Raw genomic sequence first — 26,236 nt, forward strand, 5'->3', positions numbered from 1 at the left:
TACCCGATATAGTCCGCAATCTTTGCTTAATCGCGAACACATTTGCAGATTGTAGTCAACATGGGCTGAGAGCGTATGCGGAAGGGAGCGCCGCCACCAGATAATGGACCTGAACAGTTCTAGTGGCAATGCAATGGGTAGGCACACGCGCACAGTGATGAGGTTCAAGGACTCACTGGCACTAAAAATAGCTGAACGGAATAAGAGGCGAATCAGGATCTACAGTCGATACACCCTTCTCCCAATCACGACGCCACGCCTCGTTCTTCTGGCACCTCCACCGAACTACCCGAGTTGTCCCGTCCCTCGCATCCCGCGTGCACGTCACATCATCCCTCATCGCCTCAAAACACTCCAATCCTGGCAATTCCTCAAAGATATCCGCGACCGTGCACTTCTCCTTGCCCGTGATGCAGATCCCCCACACAAGCAGCAAGCGCAGGTTCTGGAAGTTCCTGCGTTTGGATCTGTCCTCGTAGCGCAGGCGGAAGAAGAACCATCCCAGATCGACGCCGCGCTCGTACTTAGACGCTTCATCCATAATCGCGGTGACGAACCAAGAGTGACTTTGCAACCAAGGTGTTCGTTTTGGCTGGTTTATCGGTGCCTGTCCTCTTTGATCAGACGTCTTAGGGTCGAGCGGGCGATACGACGCGAAATGGAACCCATACAATTGAAAACTGAGCACTAAATACGACAGCGCTCGTAACTGCACGCAATCATTCATCACAAGCACTCCCGAATTGAGTGTCCAGTCAAATCAATGAGGCTTCGGCCTGCGGGTGCCCACGACCGTATACTCAATCTTCCCGGTATCTGACGGCTCGGGGTCCGCCCAAGCTTGCGGTGATACTTGGCGCATTGGGTCTTGCCAGGGCTGCGGTATTTCATACATAGGCGCGGCCGGGCCAGGAGGGTACACCGCTGACGGGTCCCTCCAGTCCGTCGGGAAAGGCGGCATAGCCGGCGTGCTGTAGGGGGTCGCTCCCACCCAGTAGTCCTGTGGCACTTCGTGCTATGGTGTCGAACTGTTATATCAGTCACTCTGGAGTAATGGAGTGGAAGAACTCACCCTTTCACTACGCCTGAAAGGCCTTTCGAGATAACCCGACACCCGGTCTTTTAGGCTGTCCCTCCGCTTGACATCTTGTCGGGCATCTTCATATCCATATCGCTCAGGAGTCTGGTTCAAGTAGTAAATGTCGCTTGACTAAAATTGGTGGTAAATGTAGATGTTACATACATTAGAAACTCTGACCCGCACGATGATTGACGCGAGCTGATGGTCTCGTTGGAAGTCTACGATCGCGTGCCCGCGACTCCTTGCGAACGCAATGATATCTTCGAACGTTAACCCAGCGAAGACCTCTGAGTCGGTCGTCGACGAGAGCCCTGGTCTAATCTCGATCAACGCCTTATTTCTCGAGCAAAGTTCACTGTAATCGACGATTTCGGTGAGGCATCAGCATAGCGTACGGGTGTGAAACTCACACAGGCGATTTAAATATCCAATCAAGATCCCCCCATATCCAGTGTATCCGCTCCTCCTTGATTTCATTGTTGACTTTGAACGAGATAGACAGCCATCTTGTCTGATCGTTGGTGTGGTGAAGATGCGGAGATTTCACCCGTATTTGAATGGCTGCAGGCAGAGTCGTGTCAGCTGCTTCGCCTCTTGCACGAGATCTGTTCTGGATCAATCACCTTCAACGTAAATCCTAGAGAATTGAATGAGAAACATACGAAACAAGGAGGAATCGAGCTACTCACCGATGTCGCTGATAATCTGTTTCCGACATTGCTAGTGGTACAAGAAGAGGGGGTGCATAGTGTTGGAAATATTCCACGACGGCCGATACTTAAGGCAGTTCAGCGCCCTGCCATATCGCGTGGTGGACGGTGACTAGAACAACAACAGTGTGGAAGCCTATTTGTACACCGGATTTTACTCCCGTTAAGCGCCCGCGCCACCAACTCTACGACCGTAACTTATGTGTCTTGAATAATCACGCAGTACTTCTCTAGGCGACCGGGTGACAATGAACTGACCAACTTCAGTACACTACAAGCACTCGAATAGCGTCGAGACTCGTCCAGGGCCCACGGGGACGACCTTCGTGACTACCGCTGTCCACGACTGTCAACGGGCGATAAGGTGACGGGCGATAAGGTGGACGCCCAGACGGAACTGACGCTGATGCTGTGAACTGCACAGCTTTTCCTTGTTCGCGACCGACCGTCGACGCAGGACTACGTTCCCAAATAGCTCGCATTTGTTGCCTGACCTCTAGCCCCCACCAAGACGATGTCTGTGGGCCCTGGAGATGATAGATATCCGACTCAGTGAGTAGCAAACTTGCATCTATGATGAACTTCACGATCCTCATCCATGTTTAGCAAGAGGACAAGGGGTGCTTTCCCCAGAATATACATCGAAGGTAAGGCGATGCCCGGTCAATTACGCTGCAAATATACATCACATCCCTGAGCCGTTCGTTCTCACCGCGATCTATCGATTTCCCAACTGACTTGAAGCAAAGCCATCCGCATCCGCCTCAGACATCGTAAGGGCACACGGGAATACGAAGAGCATCAACACATCAAAGAAACCTTCGCTCTCAAAGTGAACGATGCACCACGGGACACCGTTAGTTGGTCTTGGGGGGATTTGGACTGGTGCTTACGATCTCGCATGTGCGTCTTTTATCATGGGGAGTGGCGCTCGCGAATATGGTCCTCTGTATCTCTCTGCGCCCCTATCTGACACACGACGGCTGTTGCTTTCACAGACGACTCCGCACCGGGAGCAGAATTTCGCTTGAGACATGTTCAGATTCAGAGGTCTTGGCCGCTGTGTCCTTCGAGGATATCCACAAACTCGCCAACGATCTGCTGCGAGACGCGCCGTGGATGTCCAGCCCATTAACGGTAGATTTCCAGGAGCAACACGTCCTCGCAACGATCACTATATCCTTCTCAGTCGAGCTTCAGGCGCCTCAGACTCCGACTTCCTTCCTCCCGTCAATGCCCTTTAACCTCGACGTGAGTACTAGTTTACGTTGATGAACCAATCTACTATTTGGATTTCAGAGAACGTTATCCTCGGAACCACCGACCGGGGTACATCGCGTGGGATACAGTGGGGCGTATGGGGGATATGGGGGAGGATATGCAGGCTCTTCTTATGACGGAAGGCCTTCTGAGTATCTCTCCGGAATTGTTCCTTACGCATCGAACTCTCCTTACGACTTCGACTCGACACCTGCGAAAGGGACCCCCTACGACTTTTGCAATGCAGCACCTGTGGATACTGGGAAGATTCTCTATAGCGTTGTAGGGACCAAGCGGCCGAAGCCGCGATGATAGGTCAGCTGGATGTGCGAGCACGGTGTACGATAGACCTATTATATGATCGTCAACTACAACGAATCATCCTGAGGGAGCTTCATCTCATGTCGTGAGTCTTGACCGACCGACCAAGCGACCAACCGATGATCGAAGCGCGTTGATTGCTGAGGCTGACAGTCTAGGCCAACCTCCTGATGGATTCTGTTGCGCTCGAAGGCTGCACACTCCTGATCTTGGTCATGGCGGCATCGGTGCTTTGACTTATCATAGACCATCGTCTTGGTGCGTAAGCATTGTATGCTCCCATATCCCAGAAACGCCTGCGCAGGTGTTCCGTAGTTCTATCAATGGCCGGTGATCTACATGGCCTTTGCCGTGCGTGGATGAGAGGTGAGGCTTCTAGGTATAGAAATGGGGTGTGCCTACTATTGCGCATTCTTGGCTTGGGGCTACTTCGTTTGCGTAAACAAGATCAGTTTTAAAGTACTCGTTGGGCACCGTGAATTTGAGTAAGACATAAACATGAAATCTAAATAAGTAAACCAGCGTCCCAAATATGAACGTCTCCATTATCACAACCAGAAATGATCTTCTTTCCATCGCTGGAGAAAGCGACAGACCGGACAGGATTCCCTGCCTTGTAGACAGCTAATGTCTCTCCAGTGCTTTGGTCCCACACGCGAACAGTCCCGTCTCCAGAACCCGATGCAACGAAGGTCTGGGTCGGCGAGAATGCTGCATAATAGACCCACTGTGTATGCCCTTCTAACATCTTCGTCATCTTCCCGGATTCTGTTTCCCATATACGGATCGTCTTGTCATATGAACCCGAAATAATTTGGTCCCCTGAGGGGGAGAATGCAACCGACCAGACATCATGCGTATGCCCCTCCATGACTTTCAGTTGCTTCCCGTTGCTAGTGTCCCAAAGCCGTATGGTGTGATCGTCAGAGCCGGAGGCAAGGCGAGACCCATCAGGGGAGAATACCACCTCATTGATCCAATCTCCATGACCTTTCATAGGACCGTGAAGGTCCTTGCCTGTCTCTGTAGCCCATATCCGAATTATCCCGCCAACCGAGCCAGATGCGATTTTCGTCCCGTCAGATGAGAGTGTCACCGTGCGTACCCGGTCAATGGTTCCTTCGGGCTTCAGTTTGAGTAGGGAGTCGCCAGTTTCTATGTTCCACCATCGAACAGATCCGTCAGCATGCCCGCTTGCGCATCGCAAACCATCTTCCGAAATTTCCACTGATCTGACATCCCGACAATTGGTACTTGAAAAGCGCAATGTGGTTATGCGTTGTTGCGTTTTGCAGTCCCAGATCACAATTGCCCCATAAGAACCTGTGAAGACGAAATCTTCATTATGGCTTGAGAAGCCAACATACTCAACCGAACGCTGTTGACCTGCCGCTACTTTGACGAGTGGTTCTGTAAAGGGGAATTATAAGGTACGTCGATATATATACGCTTGGGAGGTAACTCACTATTGACATGATGTCGGACAACTTGCCGATAAGTAGATTTCCAAGATCCGTCGTCCTGCAGAGCTGCAGCAATGTTGCGGAACACAGAGACATTCGGTTGGGCCTTGTGGTTGGGAGGAACAATTGCCAGCGCTAGTAGAAGGACTGTGATAACTTCAGCACGCCTATTCTGCTTCCGTCCGACTTCTTTCTCCAGAGTCAATAGCAGGAAGTCGGAGACATCTGCTGACACTTCAGCGAGAGGTTTCAGTCCCTGTCCTGGTAACTTGTAAGAATCTATAACAAATGACAGCCATTCTGGTGTCGCTTACTCTCGCTGAATGCGGATCCTGGACCTCCAATGGCTTGGCTCTGACTGAACAGAACGTGGCCCTTGAGAACACCAATAGCGGCTTCAAATCTTGTGTCATCTGAGTCCGCTGCACCTTTAAGCAGCCGCACCGCAAAGTCAGCGGATGCGAAAGGATCATCTTCTAGCCTTTCCTCGACAAGACGACGGATATCATCCCAAGTGTGAGATTCCTCGTCATAGAAGCGTGCTAGCGGTTTATATGCTTGTGGGACAGTAGGTGCTTCAGTCTCTTCTGATGGACCGGCAGAATTGGTCACTTCTAGGCTTGAAGAAAGTAACTCGTCTGTATCAATCCCCATGGCCTCGAAGACAGATTTATGGATCCGTTGCCCGTCAAGGATCCGCCGAGGAGCACCGTTGTGGAGTCTGGCATGCAATGAGTGTTGCGTATGAATATACAGACCCAATTTTTGCTTACCGCCGCGAGGTGCCACGCTTATATGAGGGACGGTGCAAAGGAAGATATTCGAAGATGTGCCAAAAACCCACCAGTGACACGGAAGGAGTCAACGGTGCCCATCCCTTTGTATGCTGGTGCATGCGAAGACCATTGTTCATTGCTTCGTATGTCATCCACCGCAGAGCAGGCCCAAAGCTGTCAAGCTCTTTATTCAAGGTACTCCACCCACCGCTAGAATGAGCAGTTAATTATAAAATGATAATGCAATGACGATAAAAATGTCACGGACATATCAGAATGGCATCCCGCAAACCAAACCTCCTTTACATCACCACCAGAAGACGCATGAGCGGAACTGCTTGCATGTTCTGGCCAGAATCTCACACGTCGCTCATCGAGAGCGAGCGCATGACGAAAGTGGCAGACGTGCCCCATCCCGTTGGTTGTCTCAGGCAGGCATGGTTCTCTTCTTATTCCTACCGATGATACTGTGTCCCTGTTGACTATATTAAGTAGATGACTCTAACCACTCGCAAACATCAATAGAGCCTCACCACGCGCCTACGAAATGGACCTTGACGCCGGGTTGTGAAAAGGCATTCTTGAATATTCTGCATTGTTTTTCTACTTCCGATAGTCCCTCAGTTGAAGTTTGATCCAAATCGTCTTCCCTAATCTGACTTGCTGGTTCCTCCATTGCCTTCATATACAACTTCAGCACACTGTAGTAATGTGTCAAAGAATGGCTCAGTGGATCTTTGTGTACTTACGACGGAAGTTGACTGTTGTTTCCTTTATAAAGTAGACCGACCTATGTAGTGAATGTAGAGATGAGTTCACTGCGTCATGTGGGACGCTGCACAGCACGCACTCGTTCAATCATCCCTGCAATCACGCGGACTTGATATGCACCGCGAGAAAAGCCTTGAAGGGGCGTGAGCATTCAAAAGGTTTTCCAGGTGACAAGTGACCCACCGAAAAGAAATATCCTATCTCCCGGTTCGTAATTGTTGCAAAGCCATTCATAAGCCTTCAACACATTTCTTTGAAACGACCTGGGCAATGGAACAAATTAGATCGAGCTAGCTCATGCTAAATAAAGGGCCATACGCTGCGACTGCTGAATCCCACCAACGACGGATGTCCGAGTCGCTATATGTTCCTATACCACTGATGTAGTATGTCAACTGTTTCTCGTCCTTGATGATACGGCTATGAAGCTCCACGACATTGCTATTCTGTTGTGGAACAATGCGATAAGTGTGTACGAAAAGGCGATGACGTAGTAGCTCACCTTCTCTCCGAATTCGCCCAGAGTGCCGTCTGCACTAACACATATATTTTTGCCGTTGGATGGGCAGCATATTTCTTTGCCTTTAATCTCCGAAGCGGGGGTAGGATCTTGAATGCCCTTTTTGCTGTCTGCTTGGTGTCGACTTGAACGTGGTTTGAGAACGGACGTGGCTCCAGCGATGAGCCCGATTACCGAATGGGCTGTCGACTGAGGGGGGCGAGAGGTATTCATGCCGAAGGGGGGCTGTGGTTCGTCTGCAGTTCTTATAACCGTTAACAAGTGCCTCATGTACCTGCCACGCGAAGACTTACTAGCTACCTGCAGGCTTTGTCGTACTCTATTCCTGGCAAGTTTGATATCAGTAGAACCGAAACATCGGCCATTCAAGCTTCGAACTGATTAATTGCATGGGCGTGGTGCGGCAATATGGTGAATCTTGACGCTGACACGTCGAATTTGGAGCCCTGTATACAGCAACATGAGATGAAAGGACTATATTGGGCAAGGTCGTGAAATTGGGTTGGTGAAGACACCCAGTCGCGAGGGGAGCTGCCTACATGCACATAGACCTGACACCAATGAACAGGCTTCCATTCTACCTCCAGCGCTGAGAGAAGGCCTAATGAGCGCCGCCGAGCTTCTTAATGTCTGTCCATCGATTTTCCTCACCGTGTACACGATGGCACATTGGACACGAAGGAGGGTTAACGAGTGAACTGATGATGAGGGTGTGGTGATGTGGTGAAATAAATCAGCCGCGTCAGCGCAGGCGGACAACATGGCTGCCATTGAACAGGAACCTACTCTACTTTGAGAACCAGTAATGACCGCATCATGTGTCAGAAATGAGCGTCTCTTTCGTACACTGAGAGCCTTCATGTTTCTGTTATTGGGACTGTCGTGATTCTTTCATTGATATGTCGCCAAGCAGTCGCCGAGTATTGACTTCGGTATGTTTTAATATTCGCCCAAAATGGCGTGTATGTCAAGTGTCCCAGTTCGTTTAGACCAGAGGAAGCGGCACCACTGCGTGGGGATTAGGAAACTTCAATATATTAAGGGCTTTATATGTTGTCGAAGAGTGTATCACAAATAGACGCCTCCGTGCCAGGTACAGAAGAAAACCAACCTATATATATAGATAGTCAAACCGCTGTCAAAGCGGCTGAAGATAGAGAAATAATTCACCAAAGGCATATGAGTTATGCGTGTTGACGTAGCTTCCCCGTATAGCCGCACAAGCTGGTCACGAACAGGAACTGCAGGCGTCGTCTTCTCGAAAGCCCTGGTCCACTACGTCAACGTCAACCAGCTGGCCTCGCTTCGTAGCCAGCGCGCGGCGTCCGTGCACAATCTTCTTGATGGTCGCCAAAAGTCACAGGCACGATTAAGAACTTCATATTGTAGTCGGCATATGGGGAGGTGGGGAGATGAGACCGTATTTTGTCTACCTCAAGGAGAGATAGCACTGGCGCTGACGGGAGCGTAATCCAGGGCAGCTTGCGACACCTGTTAGTGGGATATGACGAGTCCGAACCGCTCCTCCCCATGCGTCGTACATCCTTTCCACCTCGTCTAATCAATCGTTTAACGATGTAGGTTGGTGGCTGTATATTTTTTAGGTCGCGAGCAATTGATAGCTTCGATATGCCCGGACATTCCGAGTCCACGACAAGAGCTGAGTAAGAAGGCGCAATCGCTCCTCGTGGAAGACAGACGTAAGGCATGCGGAGCAAACATGTGGAAACTCAAGGCAAGGTCGAGCCATCGAAGATTCTCCGTATATGTGAAGAAGTACCCGGAACAAAGACGTCGTAGGCCTGGAGGTAGTCTAGACGGAATGGGGTCAACATTGGGCGTTACATGCTCCATCTAACGGTGAACATATGAACTCACAGCATCTTATAGACGCCCTCCTGTAGCCTCAGATTTAATGCCGGAAAAGGCAGGCCTCGCGGTCAACCCTCTGTCTTCACCTTGCGCTCCTGCCTCCCATCTGGAAATTGCCCCATGTAGTACTCGTTTTCAGCGAACGATGATTATTTGATTGCTTGCCCTCGAGCCTTGTTACTGTCGTTATGAAGCTCTGTGTTTGCTCTGAAGTCCGCGTATGGCGTATGCATGGGCAAACTCACCCAAATCGAATATGAATCAAACTCTGTAGCTTGTCCTCAACGCTGACATCGTTTATAGTCGAGCAATGCGTATTCAGAGGATTGGAAGAGTCGCGTGGACCATGAGTTTGGCGTCCTTCAGCGATATAAGTGAGGACATGTAGTGTGTGACTGTTGACTGACTGGCCCAAGTCAGTCAAGTAGAGGAACCTCTGAGTGTGGGATCATATTTGTAAGTGTGGGAAAGGGGAGACCGCGCCACGAACTCGAGCCCTCCGTGGTGCCTGCCGACTCGTTTACAGGGAATTACTCGAGAGGTACACTCTTGCAGAACCGTTGAACAGGCTATTGCGCGTTTTCTACTCGTACTTGCTGAGAAACTTACCATATCTCGCTTTCTGGATAGAACAAGAGGGTTACGACGGCATGGCCCTTAAGTGTCCGTTTTCACATCCACGCCGGGAACCAACTTGAGCTCGTGGATTCCCTTCGAATTCGGGTGAACCGTGCTCAATTACCGAATTTCGTCGACGTTTATCGACCCGTCTTCCCGTTGGCATCGTGCTAAGTCGGTGACTCCCGCATCGTCACCTTGTGGTAACCCTGGCTCTTTGTATGATGATCATCTGGTGCATCGTGAGGCCTCGAGGTGCGTTCTTGGGCGCGTGGAACATGGCTCATATTGACCTTCGACTGTTGTAGTACAAATCCTACAATGTCTTTGATTGACAGTGGAATCAACAGTTATGATAGGGTTCATCGGCGGTGGTTAGGCCAAAGTATTCGAATGGGAGTTCATACGCTTGTATAAGCCCTATCAACGACCCATGCAGCACCAGATGTAGATACCGCCAGATCGAGGCAGCGTATGCAAGATCGAGGACCGGAACAGTCTTGTGGATGAATGCTGCGTGCGCGTTCTTTCAGCCACTGTTCCTGGAGCAAGCGAGCTATACCGTGTCCCGTCGGCACTGATTCTTATTCACCTTCTCAATCGAAGGCGCATGCATGCGCTCTTGTGATTGCGCTGCTATATAAACGATGGTGAGCTATCCTAGGCTCCTCAGGCCTCTGGTTCTGACTCGAAGCAGTTCCCTACTAGCCACTTACTTTCTATATCCACGATGAAGTTCTCCTTCACTACCATCGCCTCCATCTTCCTCGCTACGCAGGCTGCTGCCATCCCCGCCGAGACTGCTGAGGTACGTTCGCTTCTTCACCTAGAGTACGCTATGCTCACTGACCCACTCCAATCAGCAACCCTCCTGCCCCCGCACCCGCGCAGCAGTACCTCTCTATCGCGCATACCACGGTGCGACTGTGAATCACTTCTACACCACCAACCAAGCGGAATGGCAGAGCACAATCGGCCTCGGGTACCAGCAAGAGGGTACCGCTGGTCGCGTCTACGCTTCGCAAGAGGTCTCTACCATCCCTCTCTACCGCCTCTACAACCCATCCCACGTAAACCACTTCTACACTACCAGTGAGGCGGAGGCCGTCAGCGCCTCCAAGAATGGGTATACCAGGGAGGGCGTTGCGGCATATGTGTTCCCTACACAGATCTGCGGAAGCCAGCCTCTGTTCAGGCTCTTCAACGCGGCCAATGTGGACCATTTTTACACTGCGAACTGGGAGGAGAGGAACAGTGCTATCAAGTCTGGGTACACCGACGAAGGCGTTGCTGGGTATATCCTTGGATAAAGCGCCATTTTTGTGAGTATTGTCGGCCTTCGATCCTAAAAGCGAACCAAGTCTAACCTCATCATAGTTTTACTCGAACTTCGGAATCTATTTACTGTGACAACGTACTAGAAAAGAATATATCACCCCGGTTGTGAAACCGATACCTCCCTGCCCTTATCTATGCCAGTCTTAAACCACGCCAACTCTGACATGTCGGCGATCTGCCGACAAAGGTGACAACTTTGTCTGTCAATTAGCAGTTTTGTCGATAACGGCGCGGTGTCTTCACTCGCAAAGTCGAGTGCTAAGCATGCCGTAGTATCATCGTGACGCGCGCCTGTCCCCTCCCGTCCTCGTTTCCTTCCTAATTCCTGGTCGTCGGCCTGCAGTCAACGACGCCTAGACAGTGCCGCGTAGTCCTGCTACTCAACCATTTCAGCGCCGGCTGTATGTAGAGTCACATGGCCCCCCATAGTCTAGGACTGGATGACATTGTACCGTTCGACGTGAATGACACGCGAGCGCATCAATATCAAAGAGACATTGCGCGCAGACGGTCGCAATGATAGGTCACCCATGGCACACCGGGGCTCTCTGATCCGTGTCGCGTATATGAGTATAAATGAGCCTTTCTAGACGGCAGAAGTCATCACTTCGACCTTCATCTTCTTCTTTCGCTCTCTTCCTTCGTTCTCCTTGGCCAGGTTGCCTCATTCGTTCTTTCTTCATCGATTCTACCGATCAGTGCATTCATTTTACCATTAAACAGTAAGCCGGAGGCTCCATGGGCGGTATATTCTTATTACGCTAATCGTATATAACCTATAGACCAACATGTTCACCAAAGTCGTCCTTCAGTTCATCACCTTCTCTGCTCTGCTTATCGGGGTCATGTCGACTCCAGTCTTATACGGTAGCGGTTCCACTGAGAGAATCTGTACGTCTGTGTTGAAGCACTGCAACAACCATATCTTCACTGAAATCGTTCATTCTAGCCCCTCGCGGAAATGCGATATCTTTCAACCACTGGGGCGGACATGCTTCCCTCGACAACTTTGATCACTTCTACGGTGTCGACAACTTCGATGGGTCGGTCCACTTCAACCAGGTTGTAGAACAGGAGAGCCACGTCGTTTGCCACGCCCAAGCCATCGAGATAATCCAACAGCGCCTAGTTGTCCTGCAAGAGATGGCCAAACGGTACTTACCAACTTCTAGAAACCCTTCGGAATCTCATGACATTCCCTCATAGGATCATCACTGAGCAGATCTGCGAAGTCGAGACCCAGATCATCGTCTTCCAACAGTTCCATGCCAGCGTCGGTTTGTTCGATCACGATCTTCGCCGCATTAGCGGACATCGAGTTGGCTTCGACTCGAACATCGTTAGCCATTTCAACGATATTGTTGATGAGAGTGGGTCCATCACCACCCATGACTTCGGGTTCTCGGGGCTGGATGTTGGGAGCCACACGGTGGTTGTTGGTGGACATAACTGGGACGATTTTAGGTCGCCTAGTACTGTTGAGCTCGCTCATCGCGCTGCCAGCGGTGCTGTTGTCTCCGTTCATTAACTCTGGTATGTGCGGTCCTTGAATTCATGGACGCTTGGAGCTCATTATGCCCTACCCGCGTCTTAGCATTGGGCTACTGCTGGATGGTGGATAGAATTGTTGAACCAATACGAGCGTAGTATACCCGTCTAATTATTTATCCTGTTGATATTTTGCCAAGGTCGATGTCACAGACGCAAGGGAAATCTTCATTGAGGTCATCGAAGTCATACCAAGCTATCAATTGCTTCAAGAAAGTCACAGAAACGGCCACGCCAAACTAGCAAGAGAAATCGTACTTTATTGATTTGGAATAGCAAACGACAGCAAGTTGTGAGGTCTTGTACAGATTGAATTTAAATAAGTGATGCAATGCAAGTTTGGGAGAAGAGAAGATTGCGACGATGCCTTGTATGTAAAGAAATAGAAGAACACATAAGCGCACAAGAGATACGAAATTATCAACGACAGAAAGATAAATGTAGAGTAAAACGAACTGTCCGACAAAATTGAAAAAGATACTACACTGCGTTAGCCAGTAACCCTTTAATGTCCGCAATACAATCAGTCAATCTCGAATATACCTCTTTGGAATTCTCTAGCAATGGCTTGATATTCTCCGGCGTCATCGCTAGTTTGAAATCGGGTAACCCTCCGTTGCCAAAGCCTGACTGAACAGGCATGGATCGCACGGATCCTGACTTCGGAATACCTGATACAACCTTCTGGGAACGAGACGGAGGGCGAGAAGGGCTAGCGGCGGGTCTTGATTTCCCTTTGGACGACTTCGTATAAATTCGTTGCTCAGCCGTGGGTGTATCGTCTGCATGCTCCTCGACGTTGGACAACTTAGTCGAGCGAGGGGGCATCGATGCATCCCAAACGAGAGACGATTGCGAGGAGCTAGCGGTTCGCTTCGGCGTCACAGGTCGGCTGGCGGGATTCGACGGTGGCCGAGAATCAGCTTGGAAGTAGGGTGATCGACCTCGACCGCGAACGGTCGAAGAAGCCTCGCTGCCCGCTGGTATACCCAAAGCTTTGGCAACGTCGTCGAGGTCTTCAGCGGAGTCTAGTCGGTCCCAATCTTCTTCTTCACCAACACCCTCGCTAGTAGCTTGCCTGGATATGCGCCCGCTTGCACCGCTCTCTACACTGTGGTCAACCGACATACTGGAGCTTGACGCAGTGGAGGATAAAGCATTGGCGTTTGGGACAGCATTCTTGTGCTTCTGTCCGAGGCGAAATATAGATGCAAGTGACGGCCGCCTTGGTGATGACTTTGCTACAAGAGACGTATGACCGTAAGGGGAGGTGGCGCGTACGTCTTTGGCTGACCGCATGGAATCGGGATCGGTGCTGGTCTTTGCTCGGCGCCGCCCATGACTTGGGATGTGCGGATGAGGGTAGCGATGACCGTCTCGGCTGTCTAATGACTCTTCGGTGCTGAGCGACAAAGTAGAAGAGGGGATTGGGAGGGGTGGGGGTATGATGCTCTCCGTATGGCCCCTTTTCAAAGAGCGCAGAAGGTCCCTTAACCCGGTCATCCCCAAGCGACTGCTTCTCCTCTTCTTGGCCGCCACGCTTGCGCCAGCCGAAGCGGAAGTTTCTTCTGACGGCAAGGTGACGGTGCTGTTCATGGCGTCACCCCATTTCCAATCCCTATTCACCATCGTCGAGCTAGCTCTTGCTTCCTCGGCGATAACATCATCGCCGACGAAGGATGATTCGGCGTTGTTAAGCATCTCCTTGAGCAAAACAAGCTGGCGTTGGCTGAGATCATGCCGCCCAGTCGATGCGCGCCAAGCCATGTTCGTAGGACTAGCGAGAGGAGGGCCATGCTGGTTGGACGGAGGGGCGCTACCGGGAGTAGGGGTAGGTGGTTTGGACTCATCTCCAGCTAGCGTTATAGCACGTTCGCGACTTTTCAATCCTGTCGCTCCTACGCCGGGAACAACAGGAGCCGAGGCGCTTGATGTCGGCCCGCTGGCGGTAGAAGGTTGCGTTCCACCAGCAAGCTCCATGAGCAATTCGGCGCACTCCCATGTAATGCGGTACTTGGAATTAAGCGTGTAGAATGCAGAAGCAAGTTGCTTATAATTGTGATGGGGGGAAGCAGAGCCTGGGGTGGTCGAGGGGTTGGTGTTTGACCTATGGCGACGGCCGAAAGGGAAAATGGTGGGAGATATGGATCGAGACTGAGTGGCTGGGGGTTGATGGGCGAAAGCTTGAGCTTGTGCGTCGAGGATACTCTGCACTTCGGCCACTAGAGAATGATACTCGGCTTGCAGGTCCTTAAGCTCTGAAGGGATATTTAGATATTTAGGCGGTCTACAATCCAAAGGAGTGAAACTCACGTTCGATGTTCGAGGCGAACTCGCGGACCATGCCCAAATCCCTCTTCAGACTGACCTGCGCTTGGCTGATACGAGCGGGAATCTTGAGGTCTCCAAGGGAGTTCCTTCTTGGGACGCTATTCGAGCCGCTGGCAACGCCAATGCTACCAGTAGGCCCGGGACTGACAACCATATTGACACCCGTCGAACGGCCTAAAGAAGCTACTTGTCCAGGAGATCCCGGAGAGCGACGCGTCGTAGAGCTAGGAGAATGAACCGGAGAGGGTGAAGTTGGAGTGGGAACGGTCGATGAAGGCGATGTGGGTGACGGAGAAGAGGACCCGGAGATGGTGGGCAGAGGTGTGAACGGCGACGACCTGGATTGAGAGGAAGACGGCGTAAGAAGGCTTTCCATTCCACTCGCTATGCTCCCAATGGGCGCCGAGGTCGACACCTTCGTGTCAGAATTGCGGTGTCTCGGTGGAGAGGGTGGCTGAAGCTCGATCGGTGGAAGAAGAACGTTTGGTCTGGAAGGCGTCTTGTGGGTATCGCCATCGGTGCCATCGCTACCTTCCCTCGAAGCGTGCATGTTCATCATCATCACTGCCTCTTTCGGGAGGTCAGGGAGAGAGGGCTCGTCACTTCCACTCGCCCCCGCACTGCCAGCGGCACCGCTTTCGCCGACAAGAGCAAGGGAAGCAGCGCTCTTCGACCGTTTATGCTTCCCGACCAAACTGATTCGGCGCATACCTCCCATAAACCCGCGAGTACCGTCCTTCTCCTTCTCATTTGGCACTTCTCCCGTCCTCTCAGCTTCCTTCCCCTTGGACCTAGAAGCGCTCCTCGTCCGGCTCCTCTCTCTCTGCTTCCCGTTATTCCTCCCACTGTTTGTGCTGACACCCCGACTAGCCGCCTCAGCCGATTTAGCGACCTCAGCGCCACCATAGCTAGCATGCCTCGGTTGACCTTGGCCAGAGCTCTGACTTGATTGGGGATACATAGAAGTAGGCCGCGCGCCCATGCCTACCCCAAGTCCTTGCTGCGCGCTCTTCTTCGGTGTCGCAGATGGCGATGGCGATGGAGCGGCTGAACTTGACGAAGGTGTTGCGGACCGAAATCTGCTCGTTGGAGGAGACGCGCCAAATGACGAAGGCGGGGATGGTGAAGATGCGACGTCGGTCGCGTCCAGTTTCGTCCGTCGGAGCTGAACAAATCCAAGTGACTTCCGCTTGACAAGTTTGGATGGTGAGTTCATGAGGAAGTTGGCGATACCGCCGCTCCCATTGCTCCCGAACTCGTCATCCGTGCTGAAGAACCCGGTGCTCTTCTTCTCCCGCAGTTCCCTGACGTCTGTCAAGCTGGGATTGGAGCTCGACGACGTCCCCGTCCCACTAGTTTCTTTGCTAGGCGTCCGAAAAAACCAGCTGGACGAGGGACCTTGCTTTGGCGAAGGAGACGACGATTCGGAAGGAATATGGCGCTGGTGGGCGGGAGTGTTGGTAATCACGATCGGTTGCGTGGAGGACGTGGCCTGGGTGGGGAGCGCGAATGGCTGAGTTATCGTCTGCGACAGAGAACTTGGAGGGCGGGGGGTACGCGTCAAGTCGACATCCATGTCACCGATGTCTTCGTTGAGAACGACATCGCTTGGTGCTGTGCTCGCTCTCTTTCTGCGTACGCCCCACCTCTTCCCGACCGAACCGATCCTGCTCAAAAGAGGCGTCTTTGTCTTGCCGTTCTCTTTCACGTTCTCCTTGTCCGCTGTATCAGCGGCGGCTACCTCCGAAAGTGGACTTGCATGCCGCGCTCGAACATTAGCATCTATATCGGAGGATCGCTGTGAGTCGAAGCTCGCACGCGCGCTAGAGCTAGACCCAGAGAATCGTTTGGGATTCGCTGAAGGGGTTGTCAGCTTATGAATGGCACATAAGAGGGGATCACGCACGTTCTGCTCTCTCTACTAACTCGAATACGCCTTCCTCCAGCCTCGGTGGACGACTCTTCTTTCTCAGCCGCCTTCGTTCACGTTCTTTGTGTATGGGTGGACTAGGGGGTAGGCCGCTGAACCCGCCACTCCGCCCTGCGCTTGTCCTACTGACGGTCGGCCTAAGAGCAAGGTGTGTTTGCGAATTCGTCGTATGATATGAGTGCCCTGCAACGCTGTCGCGGCCCGATGTCGTCGTCGCTGGTACGGAGAACACGGAGGTAGTGGGGGACCTGGGGAAAGGGCGTTCCGTCCCTGAAATATGATAGTTCGCGTTTAGGGCGCTGATACTGAGGTTCGGAAGAGGGGGGACAGGCGGGGGAGGAGTCGGTGCTGCCTTCGTTGGCGCGGTTCGGCGAGAACGCGCAGTGACCGTTCTATCTTCTTCATCGCCGTGAAACCCAAACTCCGCGTCCTCATCATCTGAATCCTCCAGCTCAAAGTCATCATCCCAGTTCTCCGTGCGAGCATTCCGTCGGCGGGGGGTCTTCCGTCGAGGTCCTGCATCCAACGGGTGCGTGCGTGATGGCGTCGTGGGAGGCTTTCTGGGTGAGCCCCTTCGGGCTGGTGAGTTGGCATCTAGATCAAAGTCGTCGTCCCAATTTTCCGTCTCCGGACCCTGGGGGATTGGTCGTTTCGTAGGAGTTGAAGGTCCTGCAATATTTAACTTGTCTTCAAATACGATTGAACGTCGTGTAGGCTGGGGGTCGTCCCAATCTTCCGTTAAATGTGAGCTGGCTATCGACTGGCGGGGAAGCGCGCAGCCATCGTTGTCGATATCGTTTCTTCGTGGCATTCTATGTTGATTCTTCGTTGCTGAGGCCGCGAATTCGAAATCCTCGTCCCAGTTCTCTTCGGGGGCTGGTGACGAAAGAAAAACGCGTCCTGAATGGAAGGCGCTGAACAGCCATGAAAGAAGCATACCTTGGCTAGTCATATCGCTACCGATGAGATGTCGTTCATGCCGTGAGCTCGTTATTTAAGTGAAAGTTGAGCGCGTTGCTTTGTCGCCGTGGCACGTCGTGGTCAGTGGTCGTGGTAGTCGTCGGTCAGGATTGCTTTGGCGAACAGGCGGACGTTCGGTTCGAGCGTCCGACTTCCCAATTAGGAACAAGACCCACGTGTTATACCGGCGCTAAGTATACAGGGGCTGCCTTTCAACTGCATGCCCAAGTCCGTCTCTCGTTGAACTCATGTATTCTTCGCTTCGGTCGTCAATATTTCAGTCCTCACGCTATGTTGTAGAAGTATAAATCCTGAATTCAGAGACATGATACGTCCGGCTTCGTCGTCACCACGATATGCCACAGAACATGTCTGCGGCACAGCGCTTCTCAAGTTGGTGCTCTTTCTCCAGCTTCTGATTTCAGGTATGTTTATTCTGAAACCAGCATTCAGACCTCGAAGCATGCGTTGAACTACACACGAGTAAACTTTATCAGCCCCATGAATCCCGGGTCGCGGTAGGTTGGCCACCTGTTGCATCAACGGCCTGGCTTTGCGTAGCCTGTCTATCAATCTACCCTCTTGCGCGCGATGCGGTTACCAACTCTGCCTCCTGCAAATTGAGCAATGGACGACTTTGTGCTGTTGCGAACAATCATGCTGATTCAATGGTACGCCATCCCTCCATTTCAAGTACGCGCGTCTTTTGTGCCTCTCGTTTCAATCTTAGTGCTGTATACGATTAGATGACTCGCGGTAAGTGCGGTACCGCCACTGTGCTTACGAGTAAACCCCAAGAGGCGGTAGTAAGGAACGAGGGGTCCGCCATTCAACTATTGACTGGGAGCCCCATTTATCATCCATGCTCCTCGATCTGTGGGGTCTTCGTCGTGATTCATCAAACATTCATGCTGCCATCGCCATACAGCATTAGCTGTATCAGCCGCTTCTGCATCACAGTAGTGCTGATGCCCCGTGAACTAGATCATGCTATTGGGTTTACTGATAGCATCATCCGAGTGACTGATATGATTCGCTAGCTGATTCAGGCGGCGAGGCTCGGTAGTCGGAGGTGGTGGGTCGACTTTGGACTGACGCCCGGCTGAGCTCACATATGAATTTTCAGGAAAGCTGACAACGAAAGTCGATTGTAATGATCTCAGCGATAAATTCGGATATTGATGCTTGCTTGTGAGTGAAGGAGACAATTGCACCAAGTCAGAAGCGCCCGCTTTGACCTTGGATCCAAACATGCGCAAAGAGTGGGTGAAGGGCCCGGTTTGGTCTTGCTCAGCCACCAAAACAACGACGACGACGAGAGGCGACCCCTTCCTTGATTCTTTCCTGTTTCCTCTATCATTTACGCGGGCGATATACGATTGGAATATACCGCTTACGGCCTTGTAATCGACCCCAAACGCCTTCCCATTTCTTGGAATTTTGACCGCAGACCCCACCCGCCATGCGTGAATCAAACTTCGCTTTTCCGGCGCAGAATAGGGCTTGTGTGTGTATAACGTCTCAACTTTATGATAGGCGAGGTGAGTAGCGTGCTCCCAACGCCTCGATTGCTCACATAGTTTGGATTTAGCGTTGGATACAACCTCGCCATTGCCGCTCTTCAACTCGCTTACGCAGCTGGTATACCTCACATCGACTTCTCCGAGAATCCGAGAAATTATGACCATGGACGGTGGACTCGAGCGCCTAGTACGCATCCTTCATGACTTCTGCATATGCCCGCCGCCGCCAGAGAATCCCGCCATGCTGTATGGACTTTCCCCGCCCACCGCACGGCCGAACAAACTCGTACCCACTCTCAACCCGCCATCCTTCGATAAACACGCTGCCTACAGATTCTCGCTCGCTTTCCAGTGCCTGGTCAACATTGGCGTGAGAGGCAGCGAGCCGATCAGAAGTCGTGTCGTTCAAGCGGGGACATTGGACGTTGTGGGGTGTATATTAGAGGCGTGGCTTGCGAACAAGGGATTTGCGGTTGGGCCCAGCGCGAGTGCCACTGGTATGCCCAGGGAGACGAGGGAGCAGCGTCAGGCAAGGCGGATGTTGCAGAACGAGCAGAGACAGCGTCAAGATGTTGATGAGCTATATAGGGCTCTCATCCGGCAGCAAATGGAGCAGCAGGCGGAGGGACGATCAGCAGAACCTGAGGTATGTTTTCGCTTCGGTTGTCTGTATCGTGTGACCCTTAACGTTTCCGCAGGATGAGGCTATGGAGGATAACACAGCGACCGCGCGCGACAGCAACTCTCAGCTCTCCGCCTCTCGTCCAGGAACATCGGAATCCCAATCTAACAGCGATACCGACACATCGACTGATACGTCCGCGAATACGACCCCTATCGGCTCTACGACACCCACAACGACAGTTCTCGTTCCAGGAAGAGAAAGGAGTGGCACAGTCATCGGAAGAAGAGTATGGGACGATGCGCCAGCCCAACCCACCCCTCCCCATACTGCAACGCGTCAACGCACGATCCGAGCCCGTCCAAGTCTCGTCGAGCACCTTCGTGCTTCGCCTACTCCGTCTTCGGACACGTCGCGCCCAGAGACAGAGACGGAAGATGACGGAGACGCTGAGGGAGACCTGGACGCCGATCGCGATGGGGATATTAACATGGATCGTCGACGACGATTGCGCCAGGCCATAGTGCCCTCCGCCTCCCCTTCGCCTGAGCGTCGGCCTTCCGTTTCGATCACCCGTCCAACCCGTCGCACTGTGGGCATCGTATCTGATGATCCTCCAGCCACCTCCATCATTATTACCGACGCTGGCGGAAGCGTTGACGTAGTCGCAGTTGGAGGCGATGGAGGCGTGGAGGAAGGAATCGTATCATTGGATCAGAACGACGACTTCGCTATGGGCGCGCCACCAGGTGCTCCAGGTGCTATCGATGATGGTACAGGAGGCCGTCGCGTCGATCTTGATCTTGGGTTGGGCGCGCCAGAGAGACGGCTTTCGATACCCGGCGTCAATGGACCAGACATCACCCCCCGCGCTGGATTGGTCAATCTCCCGGCCGTGCCTTCAGGCGACCACCGTGGTGCGCAAGGTCAAACGCCCCGCGGACGAGGCGTAGCTGCCGACGGTCGGCGTTTGATCGACCCGTCAACATTCCCTCCCCAACTTACTGCCACCGTACCGACGCCAGTCAGCCTCAACACCCGGGCCTCCCCCTCCCATCATCATCGCGATACCGACTCGGGACCCTACCGGGACGAAGATGTCGTCCTCAGCCTGCAATTACTTGCATATCTCAGCAAGTACCCTCATGTCAGGCAAGCTTTCTACAAGCCTCGACTCTCCTTCCACCCGGCAAGCGCGCAGCTACCTGGCCGGAGCTACCCCGGAGGTGTACAAGCGAGCGAGCCCGACACCTCTCGAGCTACTGGTAAAGCCCCCACCGCTACAATGAAAGACACTCTGCTGCGTACATTCGGAAGAGGAAAGGAGAAGGAACGCGCGAACGCCTCTGTCTATGGCTCCTCGATTGCGGGGCCGTCATCATCAACAACATCATCAACCAACCCCATCCCATCAACTACGAATGGACCTTCTCCGTCGTCTTCGGCCTACAAAGCGTTCACGTCATCTCCCAACCCCCAACCCGTCCGCCAAACCAACGTCTTCTCCTTGGTCGAGCGCTTTACGTTCCGACCTAGCGCTAGCGAGTCGGATTTACCGAACGCGCCACCGAAATTGCCCCAAGAGATACAATACTGGGCCGGAGTGATTATGCGAAACGCGTGTAGGAAGGATGAAAGTCGCGGTGGCATCAGGCAATGTGCCAACAGTGCGTACGGTACTCTCTCTACCTTTCCACAACTCATGTTTTCATAGTGCTCTGCGGTCGCTGGGAGTCGTATCCACGGGAGTTTGCAAAGTGTCGGCGCTGTCGAAAGGCAAAATACTGCGGAAAAGAATGCCAGAGCACTGCGTGGAGTGAGGGGCACCGATTTTGGTGCAGTGCTAAGGACGGCGACGACGAAACAGTGCACGCCCACGACTCGGGTTCACGTAACACAGTGGCGGCGGCGGCGGCGGGAGTCGCTTCAGCAGCCCCTGGGATAACGCCGACACCCGACACTGAGGGTGTTGGTGCGGTTCGCGTCACAATCATGGGCGACGCGGCTGATACGGCTACAGGAGACATTGGGACCACTGGGGAAGGTCTCGCAGTTACGGCGGGAGGAACGATTCGAGCTGGGACACGCCAACGAGTCATGGCACTCGAGCCGCGTGCTAGACCATCCTTACCAGGCCAGCATGAGCGTACGGAGGACGCCCTCGTGTTTGCGGGGTTACGGGTAGGCGGCGCGGGCAGAAATATCGGACCCAACGGGATGGACGTCGACCCCAACGGCAACATACTGAGAACCATGTTCGCCGCAGCACCAGGAACCACAACCATGAACGCTACGACTGGCCGTACGCGGAGGGCCGATGAGATACAGGCGCCACCTAGTTATCGTAGCGTCTATGGCGGCTTGGGCACTCTGCCTACTCCCGAACAACGTGCGGCGCGGCGACAAAATAACGATTACGATCCACGTGAAGTCGCTGAGATCCTCGCCATGTACACCCACCCGCCAGGCCGCGCTATGACGATTGCCCAGAACAACCCCATGAGGATGCGACGGCTTGAGCAGCTTCGTATTCAGATGGCTGAGCAGCAGGCTAGCGGAAGTACCGATCCTTATTCGCCTTCAAGTACTTCTCCCACCCAGGCTTCCCCTCGTCGACGTCTCACCGGGCCCTCCTCTGAAACACTTAACATACCATCAACGGTCGATTCAACCCCTACTTCGGGTACGGTATCGCCGACAGCACGACGGCCCACGTTGGACGAGCTTCGAAGGCACTATCAGGCCACGGAAGCTGACCAGGACATGGTCATGGGATGAAGCCCCTTGCATATTCTTTCCGAGCGATTTTTCATCACTTAGTATAATTCCTTACCCCTTCCTTCCCTGTAGACCGCCCTGCCTTCGTCCACTATCATCTGTCACCCATTTAGGCATATATTTCCCTTCTCTCCCGGTCATTACTGCTACCTCTGTCATTCATGGTTCCCCGCATTATAGTCCTCGTTTCATTGTCAATCAACACTAGTATCGTAGTTTGAATCCAACTGTTCTGAATTTTCCAATCTGAATACAGTCACAAATCAGTATGAAACTACGGTCTATTTATTGCCTAGGTGTATCTACCCCGGAACGCAGTGATAATCGCGGTCACTGCTTTTATTGCAATCGTTTGCATCCACAGCCTCCGCAAAATCGATAAACTTGAGTTTTCCGTCGTTGATGCCTCTCACCATATTGGCAAAGGATAATCGTGATGGTGAATGCGAAGTCGAGTGGCGAGGTCTTGGGCCTTGGAAACTTCGTATGGGTCCCTACACAACGAACGGGTTGATAGTAAGCGGAAAAGAAAACAAGGAATGCATACACGGAAGCATCATCGACAGGCCTGTTCTCATTACTCAAGGCGAGCCACTTTGTTTTCCGCCAATCCCGGCGTACTCGTATTCGGTTTACTGACACTCGGCTGTCGCAGCATGCAGATCTTCATCAAGACCCTTACCGGAAAGACGATCACCCCTACGTCTTCCATGTGTAAGCGCGTGGCGAGGTCCTGGGGTACGAGGGTGATGACCCGACGAGGGTGCAGCTAGAGAATAAGACATAGCAAGTTAGTCGGAACTCAAAGATGAGGGATTGGAGGCACGTACATTGATGCGAGGTATTAGACGTGGGGACTTGTCGACCGAGATGTAGGAGGCAATAACGGCTGTCTCGCAGACGCGTAGGTAGTTTAATCGATATCGTCTGGCGGAGTAACGTGAGTCTGGGCGTTGCGCGTGAAGATACGCACCCATCTCTCGCGATGGTGGTGGTGGTGGTGGTGGTGGTATGGGTTGAACGTTTAGCCAGGTATTGTCGCATAGTCTGTCTAGGTATAACGCCAAACGAGGAGCAGGCACAGGAGATGTCTATGCACCTGGAAGTCGCGCCAGATCGCCCTCCTTCAACCACACGTAGCTCAGCGCGCACGAAGCACGTCGCGCGTTGATCAGGCATGCCCGTGCGTCACTTGCTATAGCGCACTACCGTCGACATTCGTTGTCGATACGGACGGCGGCTCCCGTACATGCAAGTTGACTCCGTTGGGCAGCACGTCGGATATTGAGTGGTGGCGGTGTAGCGTTGTAGTTGGCAGGCACGGTGCCGGCTACAGTATCTATGGTCGTCTGTATTTGCGATGCAAGATTGGTGGGACACTCGTCGTGTGAGTTCCTCCCTTTGAACCACGCGACGGGTGGTGTTTGTTCGACGAACGAAGGTGCATGGGGCTTTCGCTAGTTGGAAAGGCAGAGAGACCAGGCGGACAACAGTTGGTCCCCATCGAGGCCGCTACGCGCGTGCGGGTGGGTCTTGCGACGGATTTGAACGACGAAGATATCTTGATGCGCTGGTACTGTCAAAGTGTCAGTATGACGTGGATGGAGAGAGAACATGGTTATGAGACTGACGTACCTATAATAAGTCTATCGTACACCGTGCTCGCACATGCAGCTGACCTATCATCGCGGCTTCGGCCGCTTGGTCCCTACGACGCTATAGAGAATCTTCCCGGTATCCACAGGTGCTGCATTGCAAAAGTCGTAGGGGGTCCCTTTCGCAGGTGTCGAGTCGAAGTCGTAAGGAGAGTTCGATGCGTAAGGAACAATTCCGGCGGGATACTCAGAAGGCCTTCCGTCATAAGAAGAGCCTGCATATCCTCCCCCATATCCCCCATACGCCCCACCGTATCCCATGCGATGTACCCCGGTCGGTGGTTCCGAGGATAACGTTTTCTGAAATCCAGATAGTAGATCGGTTCATCAACGTAAACTAGTACTCACGTCGAGGTTAACGGGCATTGACGGGAGGAAGGAAGTCGGAGTCTGAGGCGCCTGAAGCTCGACTGAGAAAGATAAAGTGATCGTTGCGAGGACGTGTCGCTCCTGGAAATCTACCGTTAATGGGCTGGCCATCCACGGCGCGTCTCGCAGCAGATCGTTGGCGAGTTTGTGGATATCCTCGAAGGACACTGCGGCCAAGACCTCTGAATCTGAACATGTCTCAAGCGAAATTCTGCTGCCGGTGCGGAGTCCTCTGTGAAAGCAACAGCCGCTGTGTGTCAGATTGGGGCGCAGAGAGATACAGAGGACCACATTCGCGAGCACCACTCCCCATGATAAAAGACGCACATGTGAGATTGTAAGCACCAGTCCAAATCCCCCCAAGACCAACTAACGGTGTCCCGTGGTGCATCGTTCACTTTGAGAGCGAAGGTTTCTTTGATGTATTGACGCTCTTCGTATTCCCGTGTGCCCTTACGATATCTGAGGCGGATGCGGATGGCTTTGCTTCAAGTCAGTTGGGAAATCGATAGATCGCGGTGAGAACGAGAGACTCAGGGATGTGATGTATATTTGCAGCGTAATTGACCGGGCATCGCCTTACCTTCGATGTATATTCTGGGGAAAGCACCCCTTGTCCTATCTATATTATCCGACGGAATAGGCAGCTTATTCCGCCGACCTCCTCCAAAGTGGACGCAACAACTTCACACATCTCCGTTAGGGTGTTCTGATGGAGAATCACCTTGTCGCGTCCACCTTTTCTTGTCCCGCCGTCCCTCCACACCCCCTTCTTCGTCGAGAATGTCGCTGAGCGTAGCAAAGCAACCGTCGCTCCCTGACCCAGGGTTAGGTGACGAAATATGTCCGGGCATGTTAGGAGAGTATACTGATCAAATTCCTACGGAGATATCTGCCCTCCTCCTCATGCTACAGCCCAAATACTGTTTCGGTACGAGGAGGAACAGGGCCCAAGTCGCAGGATGTGGGCCCAAGCGGACACAACAACCTACCATCTCTAGGTATACCCCAAGGCTATATGGGAAGCCCTGTTGTGTCCGCTTGGGCCACTTCCTATCTATCTTATGCCCGGCCAGTGCTAGCACTGGCCGGGCTAAGATAGATGGTGGGGATAACCGTAACACGGTGTCAGAAATCCGTAGCCACACTGTGGCTACGGTGGGAAAATTTTATATACCTTAGAAATATTATATTAGCACCTCGTAGCCACACTGTGGCTACGCTCAGCGGTAGAAAAATTGAATATACATTTGAAACCTTAATTAGCAATTCGTAGCCACAGTGTGGCTACGATATTTTACTTAGTAATGAGTGGGCCGCGACGGAGTTTCAATCTCGGCCGCCCGGCGACCGGGTCCGTCGTCGCTGGCTCGACCCAATGGCAGGGACGGTTTTAGAAACTCGTAGCCACAGTGTGGCTACGGTGAGAAAATTTATATACCTATCTATCAAAGCCTCAGCCAATGCTTGCATTGGCTGGGCTTTGATAGTGAGCGGGCAGACTGGAAAACGCGGAAATCCTTACTATTTCTCGGGGTACCGTTTCGACATGAAGTGTCGCAACAGCAATCCAAACTCTAAAACTGTCCAGGATCCCATATATTACGCTATAGAACTGTCCGTGACTATTTTGCAGCCCTTCGGCGCACTCGCAGATGGGATCCATCGGCGAACAGTTGACTACCTGTCTATATTTTCGCCGATGGATCCCATCGGCGAACATTCTTAACCCCTCGAGATCGCTCGCTAATGGGATCCATCGGCGCACGTATGCCTGCCTGTTCATAACT

General features: G+C 52.6%; 10 protein-coding genes across 10 annotated transcripts; 5 read left to right on the forward strand and 5 right to left on the reverse strand.

The window, feature by feature from the left end:
- Positions 1–103: 103 nt before the first annotated feature.
- Positions 104–691, forward strand: PC9H_010230 (uncharacterized protein; the record flags this gene model as incomplete). Its single annotated transcript, XM_036779724.1, has 1 exon — positions 104–691. One exon carries the CDS (start codon positions 104–106, stop codon positions 689–691), a length of 588 nt encoding a protein of 195 aa, XP_036629113.1.
- Positions 692–760: 69 nt separating this feature from the next.
- PC9H_010231 (uncharacterized protein) lies at positions 761–1,799 on the reverse strand (the record flags this gene model as incomplete). Its single annotated transcript, XM_036779725.1, has 5 exons — positions 761–1,015; positions 1,073–1,183; positions 1,244–1,436; positions 1,492–1,686; positions 1,771–1,799. 5 exons carry the CDS (start codon positions 1,797–1,799, stop codon positions 761–763), a joined length of 783 nt encoding a protein of 260 aa, XP_036629114.1.
- Positions 1,800–2,630: 831 nt separating this feature from the next.
- PC9H_010232 (uncharacterized protein) lies at positions 2,631–3,363 on the forward strand (the record flags this gene model as incomplete). Its single annotated transcript, XM_036779726.1, has 3 exons — positions 2,631–2,694; positions 2,834–3,042; positions 3,091–3,363. The coding sequence occupies 3 exons, from the start codon at positions 2,631–2,633 to the stop codon at positions 3,361–3,363; spliced, it is 546 nt and encodes a 181-aa protein (XP_036629115.1).
- A 514-nt stretch (positions 3,364–3,877) lies between these two features.
- PC9H_010233 (uncharacterized protein) lies at positions 3,878–7,115 on the reverse strand (the record flags this gene model as incomplete). Its single annotated transcript, XM_036779727.1, has 11 exons — positions 3,878–4,782; positions 4,839–5,096; positions 5,150–5,556; positions 5,609–5,821; positions 5,880–6,086; positions 6,145–6,312; positions 6,361–6,401; positions 6,462–6,514; positions 6,566–6,645; positions 6,701–6,828; positions 6,885–7,115. 11 exons carry the CDS (start codon positions 7,113–7,115, stop codon positions 3,878–3,880), a joined length of 2,691 nt encoding a protein of 896 aa, XP_036629116.1.
- Positions 7,116–10,122: 3,007 nt separating this feature from the next.
- On the forward strand, positions 10,123–10,702 carry PC9H_010234 (uncharacterized protein; the record flags this gene model as incomplete). The annotated part of the gene is made up of 2 exons (XM_036779728.1): positions 10,123–10,200; positions 10,256–10,702. The coding sequence occupies 2 exons, from the start codon at positions 10,123–10,125 to the stop codon at positions 10,700–10,702; spliced, it is 525 nt and encodes a 174-aa protein (XP_036629117.1).
- Positions 10,703–11,518: 816 nt separating this feature from the next.
- On the forward strand, positions 11,519–12,258 carry PC9H_010235 (uncharacterized protein; the record flags this gene model as incomplete). The annotated part of the gene is made up of 3 exons (XM_036779729.1): positions 11,519–11,621; positions 11,680–11,884; positions 11,937–12,258. 3 exons carry the CDS (start codon positions 11,519–11,521, stop codon positions 12,256–12,258), a joined length of 630 nt encoding a protein of 209 aa, XP_036629118.1.
- A 500-nt stretch (positions 12,259–12,758) lies between these two features.
- Positions 12,759–17,491, reverse strand: PC9H_010236 (uncharacterized protein; the record flags this gene model as incomplete). The annotated part of the gene is made up of 3 exons (XM_036779730.1): positions 12,759–14,536; positions 14,592–16,466; positions 16,516–17,491. The coding sequence occupies 3 exons, from the start codon at positions 17,489–17,491 to the stop codon at positions 12,759–12,761; spliced, it is 4,629 nt and encodes a 1,542-aa protein (XP_036629119.1).
- Positions 17,492–18,961: 1,470 nt separating this feature from the next.
- On the forward strand, positions 18,962–22,422 carry PC9H_010237 (uncharacterized protein; the record flags this gene model as incomplete). Its single annotated transcript, XM_036779731.1, has 4 exons — positions 18,962–19,040; positions 19,091–19,668; positions 19,721–21,311; positions 21,359–22,422. The coding sequence occupies 4 exons, from the start codon at positions 18,962–18,964 to the stop codon at positions 22,420–22,422; spliced, it is 3,312 nt and encodes a 1,103-aa protein (XP_036629120.1).
- A 577-nt stretch (positions 22,423–22,999) lies between these two features.
- PC9H_010238 (uncharacterized protein) lies at positions 23,000–23,466 on the reverse strand (the record flags this gene model as incomplete). The annotated part of the gene is made up of 3 exons (XM_036779732.1): positions 23,000–23,191; positions 23,253–23,349; positions 23,396–23,466. The coding sequence occupies 3 exons, from the start codon at positions 23,464–23,466 to the stop codon at positions 23,000–23,002; spliced, it is 360 nt and encodes a 119-aa protein (XP_036629121.1).
- A 638-nt stretch (positions 23,467–24,104) lies between these two features.
- On the reverse strand, positions 24,105–25,300 carry PC9H_010239 (uncharacterized protein; the record flags this gene model as incomplete). The annotated part of the gene is made up of 5 exons (XM_036779733.1): positions 24,105–24,377; positions 24,426–24,678; positions 24,774–24,927; positions 25,030–25,130; positions 25,185–25,300. The coding sequence occupies 5 exons, from the start codon at positions 25,298–25,300 to the stop codon at positions 24,105–24,107; spliced, it is 897 nt and encodes a 298-aa protein (XP_036629122.1).
- Between the last annotated feature and the right edge of the window lie 936 nt (positions 25,301–26,236).

Source organism: Pleurotus ostreatus, assembly GCF_014466165.1.
Source record: "Pleurotus ostreatus strain PC9 chromosome Unknown scaffold_7, whole genome shotgun sequence".
Taxonomy (NCBI): Eukaryota; Fungi; Basidiomycota; class Agaricomycetes; order Agaricales; family Pleurotaceae; genus Pleurotus; species Pleurotus ostreatus.